The sequence below is a fragment of the Oncorhynchus mykiss genome, chromosome 8 (genome assembly GCF_057628025.1).
Source record: "Oncorhynchus mykiss isolate SJ-2025 chromosome 8, ASM5762802v1, whole genome shotgun sequence".
In the NCBI taxonomy this organism is placed as follows: Eukaryota; Metazoa; Chordata; class Actinopteri; order Salmoniformes; family Salmonidae; genus Oncorhynchus; species Oncorhynchus mykiss.
This window is the reverse complement of record NC_143029.1, coordinates 24,383,570-24,399,194: the sequence shown is the minus strand read 5'-3', so window position 1 is coordinate 24,399,194 and position 15,625 is coordinate 24,383,570. Positions and strand designations below refer to the sequence as shown.

Below are 15,625 nucleotides of genomic sequence, written 5' to 3'. Positions count from 1 at the left end.
AAAATAAAGGGAACACTAAAATAACACATCCTAGATCTGAATGAATGAAATATTCTTATTAGATACTTTTTTCTTTACATAGTTGAATGTGCTGACAACAAAATCACACACAAATTATCAATGGAAATCAAATTTATCAACCCATGGAGGTCTGGATTTGGAGTCACACTCAAAATTAAAGTGGAAAACCACACTACAGGCTGATCCAACTTTGATGTGATGTCCTTAAAACAAGTCAAAATGAGGCTCAGTAGTGTGTGTGGCCTCCACGTGCCTGTATGACCTCCCTACAACGCCTGGGCATGCTCCTGATGAGGTGGCGGATGGTCTCCTGAGGGATCTCCTCCCAGACCTGGACTAAAGCATCCGCCAACTCCTGGACAGTCTGTGGTGCAACGTGGCGTTGGTGGATGGAGCGAGACATGATGTCCCAGATGTGCTCAATTGGATTCAGGTCTGGGGAACGGGTGGGCCAGTCCATAGCATCAATGCCTTCCTCTTGCAGGAACTGCTGACACACTAAAGCCACATGAGGTCTAGCATTGTCTTGCATTAGGAGGAACCCAGGGCCAACCGCACCAGCATATGGTCTCACAAGGGGTCTGAGGATCTCATCTCGGTACCTAATGGCAGTCAGGCTACCTCTGGCGAGCACATGGAGGGCTGTGCGGCCCCCCAAAGAAATGCCACCCCACACCATGACTGACCCACCGCCAAACCGGTCATGCTGGAGGATGTTGCAGGCAGCAGAACGTTCTCCACGGCGTCTCCAGACTCTGTCATGTCTGTCACATGTGCTCAGTGTGAACCTGCTTTCATCTGTGAAGAGCACAGGGCGCCAGTGGCAAATGCCAAACGTCCTGCACGGTGTTGGGCTGTAAGCACAACACCCACCTGTGGACGTCGGGCCCTCATACCACCCTCATGGAGTCTGTTTCTGACCGTTTCAGCAGACACATGCACATTTGTGGCCTGCTGGAGGTCATTTTGCAGGGCTCTGGCAGTGCTCCTCCTGCTCCTCCTTGCACAAAGGCAGAGGTAGCGGTCCTGCTGCTGGGTTGTTGCCCTCCTACGGCCTCCTCCACATCTCCTGATGTACTGGCCTGTCTCCTGGTAGCGCATCCACTACGCTGACAGACACAGCAAACCTTCTTGCCACAGCTCGCATTGATGTGCCATCCTGGATGAGCTGCACTATCTGAGTGTGGGTTGTAGACTCCGTCTCATGCTACCACTAGAGTGAAAGCACCGCCAGCATTCAAAAGTGACCAAAACATCAGCCAGGAAGCATAGGAACTGAGAAGTGGTCTGTTGTCACCACATGCAGAACCACTCCTTTATTGGGGGTGTCTTGCTAATTGCCTATAATTTCCACCTGTTGTCTATTCCATTTGCACAACAGCATGTGAATTGTATTGTCAATCAGTGTTGCTTCCTAAGTGGACAGTTTGATTTCACAGAAGTGTGATTGACTTGGAGTTACATTGTGTTGTTTAAGTGGTCCCTTTATTTTTTTGAGCAGTGTATTTTTTACAACGGTGAGAGAGTGCCAAGATGGAGGCACGGAGGCTTCAACACAGCACCCCTATCAGTCATCTAGATTATAGATCATTGCCAAAGTATATGGATAATGTAATTACATTGAGCACCCCCTACTGGCAGTGAGCAATAAAACCCACTTCTACACTGAGTGCACAAAACATTAGGATCACCTTCCTAATATTGAGTTGCACCCGCTTTTGCCCTCAGGTCAGCTTTAATTCGTCAGGGCATGGACTCTACAAGGTGTCGAAAGCGTTCCACAATTATTTTAACCCCTCTTCGGAGAACAAATATTTCAATTTATTTATTTTTTGGTATAGCTTTTCTGCTACATATACATACATTTTACATATACATTTTACATATAAACTCAGCAAAAAAATAAACGTCCTCTCACTGTCAACTGGGTTTATTTTCTGCAAACTTAACATGTGTAAATATTTGTATGAACATAACAAGACTCAACAACTGAGACATAAACTGAATAAGTTCCACAGACATGTGACTAACAGAAATGGAATGATGTATCAAAAGTAACAGTCAGTATCTGGTGTGGCCACCAGCTGCATTAAGTACTGCAGTGCATCTCCTTCTCATGGACTGCACCAGATTTGCCAGTTCTTGCTGTGAGATGTTACCCCACTCTTCCACCAAGGCACCTGCAAGTTCCCGGACATTTCTGGGGGGAATGGCCCTTGCCCTCACCCTCCGATCAAACAGGTCCCGGACGTGCTCAATGGGATTGAGATCCGGGCTCTTTGCTGGCCATGGCAGAACACTGACATTCCTGTCTTGCAGGAAATCACGCACAGAACGAGCAGTATGGTTGGTGGCATTGTCATGCTGGAGGGTCATGTCAGGATGAGCCTGAAGGATGATAAACACATGAGGGAGGAGGATGTCTCCCCTGTAACGCACAGCTCAGTCCGATGATGCTGTGACACACCACCCCAGACCATGACGGACCCTGCACCCCCAAATCGATCCCGCTCCAGAATATAGGCCTTGGTGTAATGCTCATTCCTTCGACAGTAAACACGAATCCAACCAAGAGCCCTTTTTGCCAGTCCTGTCTGGTCCAGCGACGGTGGGTTTGTGCCCATAGATGATGTTGTTGCCAGTGATGTCTGGTGAGGACCTGCCTTACAACAGACCTACAAGCCCACAGTCAAGACTCTCTTAGCCTATTGCAGACAGTCTGAGCACTGATGGAGGGATTGTGCATTCCTGGTGTAACTCGGGCAGTTGTTGTTGCCATCCTGTACCTGTCCCGCAGGTGTGATGTTTGGATGTAATGATCCTGTGCAGGTGTTGTTACATGTGGTCTGCCACTGTGAGGACGATCAGCTGTCCATCCTGTCTCCCTGTAGCACTGTCTTAGGCATCTCACAGTACGGACATTGCAATTTATTGCCCCGGCCACATCTGCAGTCCTCATGCCTCCTTGCAGCATGCCTAAGGCACGTTCACGCAGATGAGCAGGGACCCTGGGCATCTTTATTTTGGTGTTTCTCAGAGTCAGTAGAAAGGCCTCTTTAGTGTCCTAAGTTTTCATAACTTTGACCTTAACCGTTCCCCAGGTGCATGTTCATTAATTATTTATGGTTCATTGAACAAGCATGGGAAACAGTGTTTAAACCCTTTACAATGTGAAGTTATTTGGATTTTTACAAATCATCTTTGAAAGACAGGGTCCTTTTTTTGCTCAGTTTACATGTTACATTTTGCATACACATTTGACATACAGTACATGGTACTTTTATATAAAGCAGTCACATAACAATACATTACTAAACATAAGCTCTTTAATCCCAATCCTCAGCCACTCTCAGCCCATCCCACCTATCACCATAGACCATGTGCCATATATTTTTCAATTGTGCTGTGATGTTTTACATACCTTTTAATTTTACATTTTTACCCATTTTTCTCCCCAATATCGTGGTATCCAATTGTTTTAGTAGTTACTATCTTGTCTCATCGTTACAACTCCCGTACAGGCTAGCGCATTAAACCCGGAAGCCAGCTGCACCAATGTGTCGGAGGAAACACCGTACACCTGGAAACCTTGGTTAGTGTGCACTGCGCCCGGCACGCCACAGGAGTGGCGCTGGTCGATGGTGCGCGATGAGACAAGGATATCCCTACCGGCCAAGCCCTCCCTAACCCGGACGACGCTAGGCCAATTGTGCGTCGTCCCATGGACCTCCCGGTCGCGGCCGGTTGCGACAGAGCCTGGGCACGAACCCAGGGTCTCTGGTGGCACAGCTGGCGCTGCAGTACAGCGCCCTTAACACTAACAGGGATATAAACAAAATTGTGCACAAAATTTGAGGGAAATAAGCTTTTTGTGCACATGGAACATTTCTGGGATCTTTTATGTCAGCTCATGAAACCAACATTTTGGGGAATAATCAGAATTGGTTGGTAACATAGGTAAGATGTTTTATATTCATCATATGTTTGTAAGTTACTTCTCATCAGAATGTTATTTTTGTATAATACTGTGGCGGGGTTGCAGTATCTGTTCTATGTCAAGACTAAGTTGCTTGGGCCGGAGAGAGGGGAGAGGTCAAGCGTGTATCTCTTGGCTCCACAATGTCTGTGTGCCAGTCAGGGTGTCTCTGTGATTTTGTCAAGATAGGATGGATTTGATATATTCCTGTTGATATGGAGGATTGTTTTATGGTTCTGAGTTTGAGAAAATAACATAGTTTAGGAGACAAAGCTGAATGATAAATTATGCCTATGCTGTCTGGATATGTGTGTCTTTGCTATAAAGGATCTCAGTAACAATGTGTGAGGGGCTCTCAGAGAATTCATTGATAGACACTGAATTGATCTTAGTCACAGGGTTGTGATAGAGCTCATATAATTAAAGATGGACTTTGTGATAACTAACTCTGACTTGTGTGTGGTTTGCTCTCATGATTTGGTAAATAGAGGAAATTTCCACGACAAACACCTCACATGTTTGTTTATATTTTTGTTCAGTAATATATTGCCTCGCTGCATGGCTGTGACACACATTTCTGCCACAGGTGGAGGCCAAAGTACTGAAGTGAATAGAACCAGAGCTTGTTCAGGCGACGCATCACTTATCTTTAATTTAACACCTGCAGTTATTAGAATATGGTTTGTTTACTGTGTAAACAATGGCAAAATGAGAATGGAAAATTAGTAGAATTATGTAAATCTTTTTATTTCACCTGTTGATATAGCTAACACTGCTGGTAGTAAAAAAAAAAAAGGAGTACATTACAGTACTTCTAGAAAAAGGTATAATGCAGTTTTCTAATCTTGAAACAATAGTTTTTCCATTAATAGAAAAGCAAATGGTGAATTGAAGTGTGTTCCCTTTCATTTGACTAACAACAGTTGGTTCATTAAACACAAGTCATCTCAAGAAGCAGTGTCTAATGCCAGACAAAAATGATGGCACACTTGTCAACTTTCACAAGGTTGGGTTACGGGAATATGCCTATGATTAGACTGAGCAGTTAATTTCAGTCAATATAGAAGTGCATGCACTATGCCCGTTTCTGTTCCAGGGATCACGGACGCAAGCAGAATCTTTGATCTGAAAGACATTGGTTGTCTTTGTAACATTTTCTAAGCCATCAAATAGGGAAACCCAATTGTTAACAATCAATGTGTTAGGGATCGTTAAAAAAAATTAAGGGCAGCTTCATTATTCAAAAGTAAGTAAAACAGATGAATCTATTCCAAACCTTAAACAGAAGCGCACTGACAAATCTCAACAGGAGAAGAATAAACTAAATACAATCTTACAGCAGAGGGGCACAAAGAGAGTAAATAAAATGACAAATGCACCTATTTCCATCTGGCCCGTACATCCACAAACAATGCAGCGTTAACACATCACGGACAACTATAACCGACAACCACCGTATTCCAAATTCATCCTGCGTTAACATTTCACAATCCATGATATAAAATGCAGGCTACATTAACACCACATGCTTTGGTTAAATATGCATTGTAAAAAGAGGTCTGATAACAGTTCAGTTATAATAAGGAGTTGTATGAAATAATAAATCCATACACTAGGCACAATCTGTAGAGGAACACAAGTCTACCGATAATAGGGGTTAAAAAAAAGTCTAAGTAAACACGTCAGAAAACAAAAAGTTATAAATCTTATTAAAATAATAAGACACATTAAAAGTTGGCTAAGATGATCTCATAGTTACAGTTGAAACACAGACTACACATCCCAGGACCAATGCAGAATGCATTTCTATTTGAACGTTCTGTAACGTTGCACCCTCCTGCACGGACCCCTGATCGGAAGTCAGGTGATCAAACCGAACTAGAGGTTGCTTCTGGGTCGCTTGGCGGCTTCAGGGTGGGTCTCGATGATACTGGGTCTCTGCAGTGCCCATTGGTCAACGTTGTGTGTCTGGCCCTCAGGCTCCTCTGTCTCTGATCCACTGCTGGAGCTGCCACTGCTGCTACTGCTGGAATGATCACTGCCAGTGAAGTCATAGCAGTCCTTCTCCTTCCCTCTCCCCTTCCCCCTCCTCTTCCCCTCTGCTGCCTCAGGGTTGACCTGCAGGGCTGACTCGGGCACCGCTGGTGGGGGTCCCATCTGCATGTCCTGCCAGGGCTCTAGGACGGGGGTGAAGACATGGAGGGTCTGCTGCTGGAGCTGGTCAGTGGGGTCATTCACAGTGCTGTGCACCTTGGGTTTGGTCTTTAGGACCTTATCAAAGTTCTTGGATTTTGAGGTCACCACAAACCAGTCCTAAGAAAACACAGGACAAAGGAAATTAGTATGGTATGCCACCAAAAAGCACTACAACATGACTTTTTGCAGTACTTTATTCATATGGCAAAACATTATACATTAATATGATACAGTAGGTCATCATGGAGGTTAAAAGTCTAAAACAAATACATTTCTGACCTGGGAGTGGACAGAATTGATGTGGTACTTCACCCCACTCTCTGAGTTGAACTCTTTCTTACAGATTAGGCATTTGTATTTCCCTGCTTCAAAGTCCCCCTGCATAATGAGAGAAAAGATTTGGTTGAAATAGATGCTTAATAATGGAATTAATTCCTGTGCATACATCAGATTTTTATGCTGAAGAATTGACTCAGTTTCAGCTGAATAACTTTCCCTGTCTTCTGGATACGTTGCAGTACTTGGAAGTGAAAGACAGCAGAGCAGTGAGAGTAAATCTATTCCATACCCTTCCACAGAGCCCAAGGTGAGCCTTCAGTCCAGACACACTGGTGTAGACCGAGCCGCAGCCCTGAGGGAAACCAGAAAGTTTCATAGTCACATTATAACACAAGTATAGTACAGTGAGCAACATCTCAACTATACGCAATATGGGATAAAAGATCATTTAAAAAACGATGGGTCGTACCAGGTTTGGGCACTGAACTTTTTTTTGCAGCTTCACTTCGTTTTTCCACTTCCGAAGGACCTCCTGACTGAAGGCAGGCAGCCCTGGCCGGGCATATCTCAGCTGTGGAACCCAACAGAAAAAGAATGGTACATCTGGAGGTCAATGTACCCACAGGAATAGATACAGTACATGAGCACACATCTAGGACTATCTTAGTGTTGAAGTGTCCTCACCTTCTTATCGTCTGGGACAAGGTCTCCGATGACCTTCCTCTTGGGCCACTCCTTGGCCAGCTCGTCATTAGCAATCTCCTGTAGGTGGAAAAAGGCCACCTGGGCTGACATGCGTTTGACCCGGCCGCTGGGTGTCCTCTCAGGGTTGGGCTCTCTCTGAGCCTTCACCTCCTCCTCCTCTGCATTCTGAGGCACCTGTGGGGAGACAGCTGTCTAACATCACCCATTCAAGAGAAGCTCAAATAATTTAGAGAGGAGAAATTAGCTAAAAAAAATAAATAAAAAAAGAGACCAAGGAATGGGGTGCTCTGGGAAATGGGTGGGTGGATATACTGAGAAATGTTTGTGACATTGAAGTTGCCAGAATGTAACTGCTACAGATTGTGAGCACAATGGCATGTTGTGCGATGGAATGTCACCCAGTGAATTGTAACCTTGAAAGACTGTCTTATTAGTTAGTGGACAAGTGTATAGTGTAAAACAGGATTCCCCAACTGGTAGCTCCCAGGACGAATTTGGCGCACAGGTGGTTATATTTGACCCCACCAAGTTCTGGATTGTTGGACATAAATGCCAGGCATGTTACAAATCATGTCATTGCTACATTGGCTGGACATACTATAGAGCAAGTTAAAGTGTACAAATATTTGGGTGTGTGGGTTGATGATAAGCTGAGCTTCACTGTGCATGCAGAGAACTTGATAAGGAAGCTCAAGCTGAAAATAGGATTTTATTACCGGCATAAGGCTTGTTTTTCTTTTGAGGCCAGGAAGGAGCTGGTACAATGTACATTATGGTCGGTTTTAGATTTTAGTGATCTTATATATATGCAGGCCTCAGCCACTACCCTGAGAGCACTTGATTTAGTGTATCATGCAGCCCCCAGCTTCATTACAAATCAGAAACGTCTAACACATCATTGTGATTTCTACAGAGCTGTTGGCTGGTCGTCATTGACATTGCGTAGGCTTAAACACTGGTATAGACTGATTTATAAGGCCATGTTGGGTAAAATGAAATTTTATCTCTGTTCTTTTTTAGTCAGGTCAGTAAATAAATATAAATGATGGTCCCATTCTGATTTGCTTCTAACAGTACCAAAAATTAGAACAGGTCATGGTAGAAATAGTTTTAGTTACTTAGCACCGTGGTCCTGGAATCCTCTCCTGAACATTTTAAAATGTGATGATCTAGTTTCGTTGGTGGAGTTTAAACACTTGATCGATGTATATATCATAGAAGAGTGTAATTGTTTTTAAGCCAGCTGTTTTTAGTCAAGATGTTTGTGTTTTTAATGTAATATGTAATTGTTGTACTGTATGTGTGTTTATAGCTTTGTTTAATGTTGTGTTAGTGTGTGTAAGTTGTTATGTCTGAAACGTTGTTCCCCCTGCTGCTATTGGACCAGGTCTCTCTTGGAAAAGAGATTTTATCTCAACGAGAAAAAACCTGTATAAATAAAGGTTAAATAAATAAAACACCGTAAAAACACCAGGAAATCAACTCCAATTGATTATAATTTTGGAAATCTGCTCCCAAGTATTCCCACGCAAAATGTGATCATATACAAATGTAAGCAAGGTTTAAAATGATTGTTTTATTCAAATATTATATCCATTTCTGATTATTGTGGTCAATTTGCGGTCTACAGATGATTTGCAATTTTGTGCCTCCCCCACCCACCCCTGAATCTAGTTGAAGATCCCTGTTGTAAAGGCAGTGCAATATAGCGAACTCACTGGTGCGTGCTCCGACTTGAGGTGGTACTCCAGGCCTGCCTTGGACTTGTAGACCTTGCCACAGTGTTGGCAGTTGAGAAGCAGCTTCTCCAGCTCAGACTCCTCTTTCCCACATTTCTTCATGTGGTACAGGTAACCCATGATGCTGGTGAAACTACCAGTGCAGCCCTGTAATGTAACACAGTCCTTTAGAGTGAAACACATCTATAGTTCCCATGTACCAACGATGTAGACTATGAAATCCCAGACCTACAGCACCAGTCAAAAGTTTGGACACACCTACTCATTCTAGGGTTCTTCCTTATTTTTACATTGTAGAATAAAAGTGAAGACATAAAAACTATGAAATAACACATATGGAATCATGTGGCAACCAAAAAAAAGTGTTAAACAAATAAAAATATATTTTGTATATTAGATTCTTCAAAGTAGCCACACTTTGCTTTGATGACAGCTTTGCACACACTTGGCATTCTCTCAACCAGCTTCATGAGGAAGTCACCTGGAATGCAATTCAATTAAAACAGGTGTGCCTTGTTAAAAAGTTAACTTAATGCTTTTGCGCCAATATGTTGTGTTGTGACAAGGTAGGGGTGTATACAGAAGATAACCCTATTTTGGTAAAAGACCAAGTCCATATTATGGCAAGAACAGCTCAAATAAGCAAAGAGAAACAACAGTCCATCATTACTTTAAGAAATAAAAGTGCAGTCGCAAAAACCACCAAGCGCTATAATGAAACTGGCTCTCACGAGGACCGCCACAGGAAAGGAAGACCCATAGTTACCTCTGCTACAGAGGGTAAGTTCATTAGAGTTACCAGCCTCAGAAATTGCAGTCCAAATAAATGCTTCACAGAGTTCAACAGACACATCTCAACATCAACGGTTCAGAGGAGACTGCGTGAATCAGGCCTTCATGGTCGAATTGCTGCGTAGAAACCACCACTAAAGGACACCAATAAGAAGAAGACTTGCTTGGGCCTAGAAACACGAGCAATGGACATTAGACTGGTGGAAATCTGTCCTTTGGTCTGACGAGTACAAATTTGAGATTTTTGGTTGCAACCGGCATATCTTTGTGAGACGCAGAGTAGGTGAACGGATGATCTCTGCATACGTTGTTCCCATTATGAAGCTTGGAGGAGGAGGTGTGACGGTGCTTTGCTCATGACACTATCTGTGATTTATTTAGAATTCAAGGCACACTTAACCAGCATGGCTACCACAGCCTTCTGCAGCGATATGCCATCCCATCTGGTTTGCGCTTAGTGGGACTATCATTTGTGTTTCAACAGGGCAATGACCAAACACACTTCCAGGCTGTGTAAGGGCTATTTGACCAAGAAGGAGAGTGATGGAGTGCTGCATCAGATGACTTGGCCTCCACAATCACCTGACCTCAACCCAATTGAGATGGTTAGGGATGAGTTGGAACGCAGAGTGAAGGAAAAGTAGTCAACAGGCGTCAGTATATGTGGGAACTCCTTCAAGATTGTTGGAAAAGCATTCCAGGTGAAGCTGGTTGAGAGAATGCCAAGAGAGTGCAAAGCTGTCATCTAGAAAATATATTTGTTTAACACTTTTTTGGTAACTAAATGATTCCATATGTGTTATTACATAGATGTAATGTCTTCACTATTATTCTACAATGTAGAAAATATTAAAGATAAAGAAAAAACCTTGAATTAGTAGGTGTATCCAAACTTTTGACTGGTACTGTATGTCAGAACATTGTTAATGTGAGAGGCAACCAGACTGCCTAGGGAGACTACCAACAATGGTTAATGTGACTGGAATTTCAGATACAGACACCATCAAGGAATCATACCTCTTTCGAGCATTTTAATTTGCCCATCCTTTTCAGCACCTTCCTCAATTTTTCCTTCATGGACTGGTCATTCAGGCCATTTATGTCATCTGGTGAGGGCTGGAAAAACAAGACAGTTAACACCAATGTCAACATGGAACACACCAAAACCAGCGTCAGATGGGAGAATGGCCTTACCAGGTTATTGTGGTCTGCCATGATGTGGTACTTCATTCCCGTGGAAGACTTCAGTTGTTTCCCGCATTGCTGACACGTGAAGGGATTCTACAAGAAACACATTAGTTTTGTTTTTGAGATTCAGTTGAACCAAGTGCAACATGGGAGGCTGTTATTGTAAGTACGGCACACACACCAATCGGCAGCTCTCCATATGTTTCTTCAGGCCATCCACAGTCTTCCTGCTCACACTTTTACACTTGGGGCACGTGACTCGGCCTTTGCCCAGGATCATCAGCTGCCACCTCTCTTCTTGACTTCCTGTTCCACACAGGAAGTGGAGTGTTTTTTGTTATTGTACAAGTGGAATAAGGAACAATACATTACAATGCAATTACCAAAGTATTACGTAACATTGTTAATACAACATGGTTACTAAAATAATGCGTGTTATTACACAGGTATAGGATGAACTGAACTAATGTAAAGTGTTGCTAGGGATTGAATCTATGGTGATATTTTATTTGCTAATCTTTTCACCTGGGGAGTCCTCTCACCTGGGGGGTAGACTGGGGGTTCCTTCTTGGTTGTGAAGGTGAAGACTTTAGATTTCTCTTCCTCGGTAGGCTCTGCTGGGTGACTGTGACTGCTCTGGATAGTCACACCTCCAATAGTGTGACTTTTATGAACATGTCCACCTACAACAGAGTAACTGCTCTGGACAAGTTCACCTCCAATAGGGTAACTGCTCTGGAGATGCCCACCTCCAAGCAAGTGACCGCTTTGGACATGGCTATGGGCATGTCCACCTCCTACCAAGTGACTGCTGTCAAAATGGCTATGGACATGCCGACCTCCAACCGAGTGACCGCTGTCAAAATGGCTATGGGCATGTCCACCTCCTACCAAGTGACCGCTGTCGACATGGCTATGGACATGTCCACCTCCTACCAAGTGACTGCTGTCGACATGATTATGGGCATGTCCACCTCCTACCAAGTGACTGCTGTCGACATGGTTATGGGCATGTCCACCTCCTACCAAGTGACTGCTGTCGACATGGTTATGGGCATGTCCACCTCCAACCGAGAGACTGCTGTAGATATTGCTATGCCCACCTCCCACTGAGTGACCGCTATGGACATGGCTATGGACATGCCCACCTCCAACAGGAACTGGAACTGCATCAAAGGAAACATTTAACATGAACTAAAACTTGAGAGAGATAGGGTCAGAAGACAATAAAGTGATGGTTGCAACATAACTACCTGACTGTCTCACTTCTTGAGGGAAATTTGTAGCAGAAGGTGTGCTGTTGTTGTCCACCTCCACTCTCCTAATTTTCTTAATCGCAAAATCGGAGGGCAAGTGTGGTTCCTGACCCCGGCCCTGGGCCCTGCTTGTGTCTGGGGCCTGGTTGGGCCAGCAGTCATTAGCCACCAGCTTGTGAGGCAGTCTGGCAGAGAGTGGTGGAGGAGGAGGCAGCTCACCGTTGGCTACAGCCAGGCTGGAAGACACCACGGAGCAGCAGGACGTCTCGCTGGTTGAATCCTCCACACCAGAACCCAGAGAGACAGTCTGAAGATCCTCATACCTAGACAGTGACACACAGCACCAAACTCACATGACAACAACTACTCTGGTCAGCTTTTGCACAGTGAAAACTGTGCACAAGCATAGACTATTTCCCAGATCAAATGCCTCTATCACCTACACACTTTGAACTTGTGGAGATCTGAGAATATTGGACAGGTCAGTGATGGGAAGGAAAACATACAGCAATCGCCAATTAAAATAAAGGAAACTCACAGTGGGCCCATTGACCTTTTTCTGCCATATGATCTTTTCATCTTTTGGGTCGCCTGGGCATGGGGGTCATCATTCTATAATATTCAAGTACAGAACTGTAAAGAAGAGATCCAGTGTCCCACAGGATCTTACAAGGTTTATTGTGAACACTGCACTAAGGACCATCATATGTTGATGTAGAAGGGCTTAATGCTAAATAATTTCTAGATCCTCATGATGGTTGTTATATTTTCATGTTGAGGACTGGAATAGTGCACCCATGCTTTGGTAGGAACACTCATAATGGCCAAGTAGAACTGAAAGACTATGTATTTATTCTTACCTTAGGTGGAACACCAATCATGCTCATCACACTCATATCTGGCATCTTCTGGATAGCTGTTGGATTATGGTCACATTTTCATTAGTTAATCTCTTTCCTTACAAAACACTAGTGAAGGAGCGTTTCCAAGACATTCTGCATGAAATACATCAATGAAGATCATACATGAATCATAATGATGATTCAAGACATCTGCAATTGCAACTGGCCAGATACAAATTTGGACATAATGTAATTTATCAGTACTCCAAAGTTTGCTGAGTAAACTGACAATTTGTCAATCATCTAGTGACAGTGACGGTTTAGTGACATTTACCTGGTAGTGGAACACCACTTTTTTGTTTTGGTTGTGAAGCCTTCCTCTTCCTTGGCACATATGATGGTGACATGCTTCCTTGTGTGTGATGATGAAGTTGACGATGATCCATGATTGCAGTTGACCTGACCGATCAGTACTGCAAAACAACACCAGGCCTGAATTATTCTATGACATAGTCCATCAATAGACATCATCACCGTCACATAATTGATAAAAGGCCTTTAATATTATTTCGTCTGGGGAACATCCATTCTGTTAGTCATTTGATGTCCACATTAAGAAGAATCACGTGGCATACCAACCCTTATGTAAACGCAGGATGAGCCCGTGTGAATACAAAGGTAGGCCTAATATGAACTCATTGGTTCTGTTTTATTCAGTGCAGCAGTGTACCTTACTCGAGCAGTGTTGCAGTAGCAGTGTTTCTAGAGCCACAGCCACCATCATTTTCCACGAATAGCCACACAAAAAAGGGGAACGCTTGCTTTGCAGTGACGTTGCAGCAAATCTACACTCTGGATGCTGATATAATGTAAACGTTCTAACCGTTGCACTACACGCGCTCAAACAACTTGGCTACAATGTAGCCACCTACTAATTTAATTGTTTGATGCACTTAACGTTACATTGTGAAACGTCTACCCGTACCGCACACTCCTTAGCAAGGTTAGCTGCCATTCCTTCCTGTTTTAGTCCCCCTCTGTCATTTCCCCCCGACAACGATCCGCCTAACCACTCGTTGGATTCGGTTATTTGAATAGAAAGACCATCAAATGGCCATGCTGAAATTTTCAAGAGGATATCTAATTAAAAATAATGCTCCGACAAAACCTATAGTATCAATTATCTATATTGCATACCCTCTTTGAGATTACTTCATTCCCGAAACGCCCTCTTTGCCGAGACAACAAATGAGATTCCCATCTCATTCACCACGACTGTAAAAGGGGCGGTTACTTACAGCCATCCAGTACGAACAGGTTTTGTTGAGCAGAACGCAAAACAGATTCCAGATCAGTTATGTCTTCATATTACCTTACGATGGCTCCGCCTCCTAGTAGTACTCTACCTGATCCAGACACAGCAGCTGGATGTAGGCAAAAAAAAATAATGAAAACTAAAATTAGTTTTTTTGGTCTTAATTTAAGGTTAGGGTTAGGCATAAGGTTAGCAGTGTGGTCAAGGTTAGGTTTAAAGTTAGGGTTAGGTTTAAAATCACATTTTAAGAAGATAAATTATAGAAATAGGCGGGGTTTATGACTTTGTGGCTGTGGTAACTATTGACGACCTTATAGGTGAGACTGGTGCAGGCAGGCTTCTGGTGCCACCTGTGCTTTATATTGTGTTTGAACATTTCAAAGAGGGTGACGCCACACCCACCCTATTGTATTTCCCTTAGGGTTGTTGTCAGTGGCAAAGCAGTGATGACTGTAACAACGGAAGCAGGGCCGCGGCTGAAACATAGAGAAAGGGCCAAGTATAAAGCCACAATATACGATGCACCAAAAAGTGGTTTCTAAGTGTGTATAGAACCCAAATACCACCCGCAACTGCGCTGAAAGATCAAGTGATGATGTCTAATGGACAGCAATTGGGGTATCATTTTGATTACCTGGCCTTTAGAGTGAAGCTCTATAGACTTTAGGAGTGAACTACGGGCTTGAAGACTGGCCGGTTTTTCGCAAGGTTGTGTGTCCCGAACAGAGAGTTAACACAAAGGGGTATAGCTTGATCACGGGCTACGAGACCCGTTGGGAAGGTGCCCCTGACTCCTCGGGAAGAATATTTCACAGGTTGAAAATACAAAGAAAGAATGGACTTCCATGTGGATGCGTGGAGTTCTATATCAGCAACGAGGAAACCCGCAACCAAAACATTCGTGATGGTGGCCTGACTGGGGATTTTATGTTGCGCATGCTTATTCCTTTTAAAAAAGTTGGGATCTAATGGAATTGAAAATGTTAGAGTTGTTGAAAGCTTTTTTTGTACAGAGCCAACAGCGGCAGAGCATTGTTCATTCTAAGGAAGAGCATAATATATACAAATCCTGAGGATTATGATTCACAGGAACCCCAAGAAGGTACATCCTTAAAAGGGTCAGCCCCCGAAGAAAACTAAGTACGCGGCTGCGTTAACCACGCTCTGAAAGGACTGGTTCAACAATAAAAGGAGGGCCCTTAAAGCCTTCAGTTCTTCATTTCAGCATATACCATGGATATTCATACAACATACCAGGACTCCGATACGTCATGGGGGCCAGACCCTAAGGACTCTATGCCTCGCAGCCCACCATT

At 43.6% G+C, this 15,625-nt stretch overlaps 1 protein-coding gene across 10 annotated transcripts; it reads right to left on the bottom strand.

Annotated features, from left to right (window-relative positions):
- Positions 1–4,723: 4,723 nt before the first annotated feature.
- Positions 4,724–14,292, bottom strand: znf512 (uncharacterized). Of its 10 annotated transcripts, none has more exons than XM_021612034.3 (15): positions 14,192–14,292; positions 13,329–13,467; positions 13,013–13,068; positions 12,691–12,764; positions 12,150–12,475; positions 11,439–12,062; positions 11,078–11,202; positions 10,903–10,989; positions 10,726–10,824; positions 8,896–9,063; positions 7,157–7,351; positions 6,942–7,043; positions 6,762–6,824; positions 6,473–6,571; positions 4,724–6,310 (listed from the first exon to the last, which is right to left on the bottom strand). In XM_021612034.3, exons 2-15 carry the CDS (start codon positions 13,438–13,440, stop codon positions 5,876–5,878), a joined length of 2,565 nt encoding a protein of 854 aa, XP_021467709.3. In that variant the 5' UTR covers positions 13,441–13,467; positions 14,192–14,292; the 3' UTR covers positions 4,724–5,875. The 10 variants fall into 10 exon arrangements, with proteins under 10 accessions (XP_021467709.3, XP_021467708.3, XP_021467713.3 ...); XM_021612033.3 differs by having other exon boundaries at positions 13,725–14,286; XM_021612038.3 differs by having other exon boundaries at positions 12,372–12,475; positions 13,725–14,286.
- Between the last annotated feature and the right edge of the window lie 1,333 nt (positions 14,293–15,625).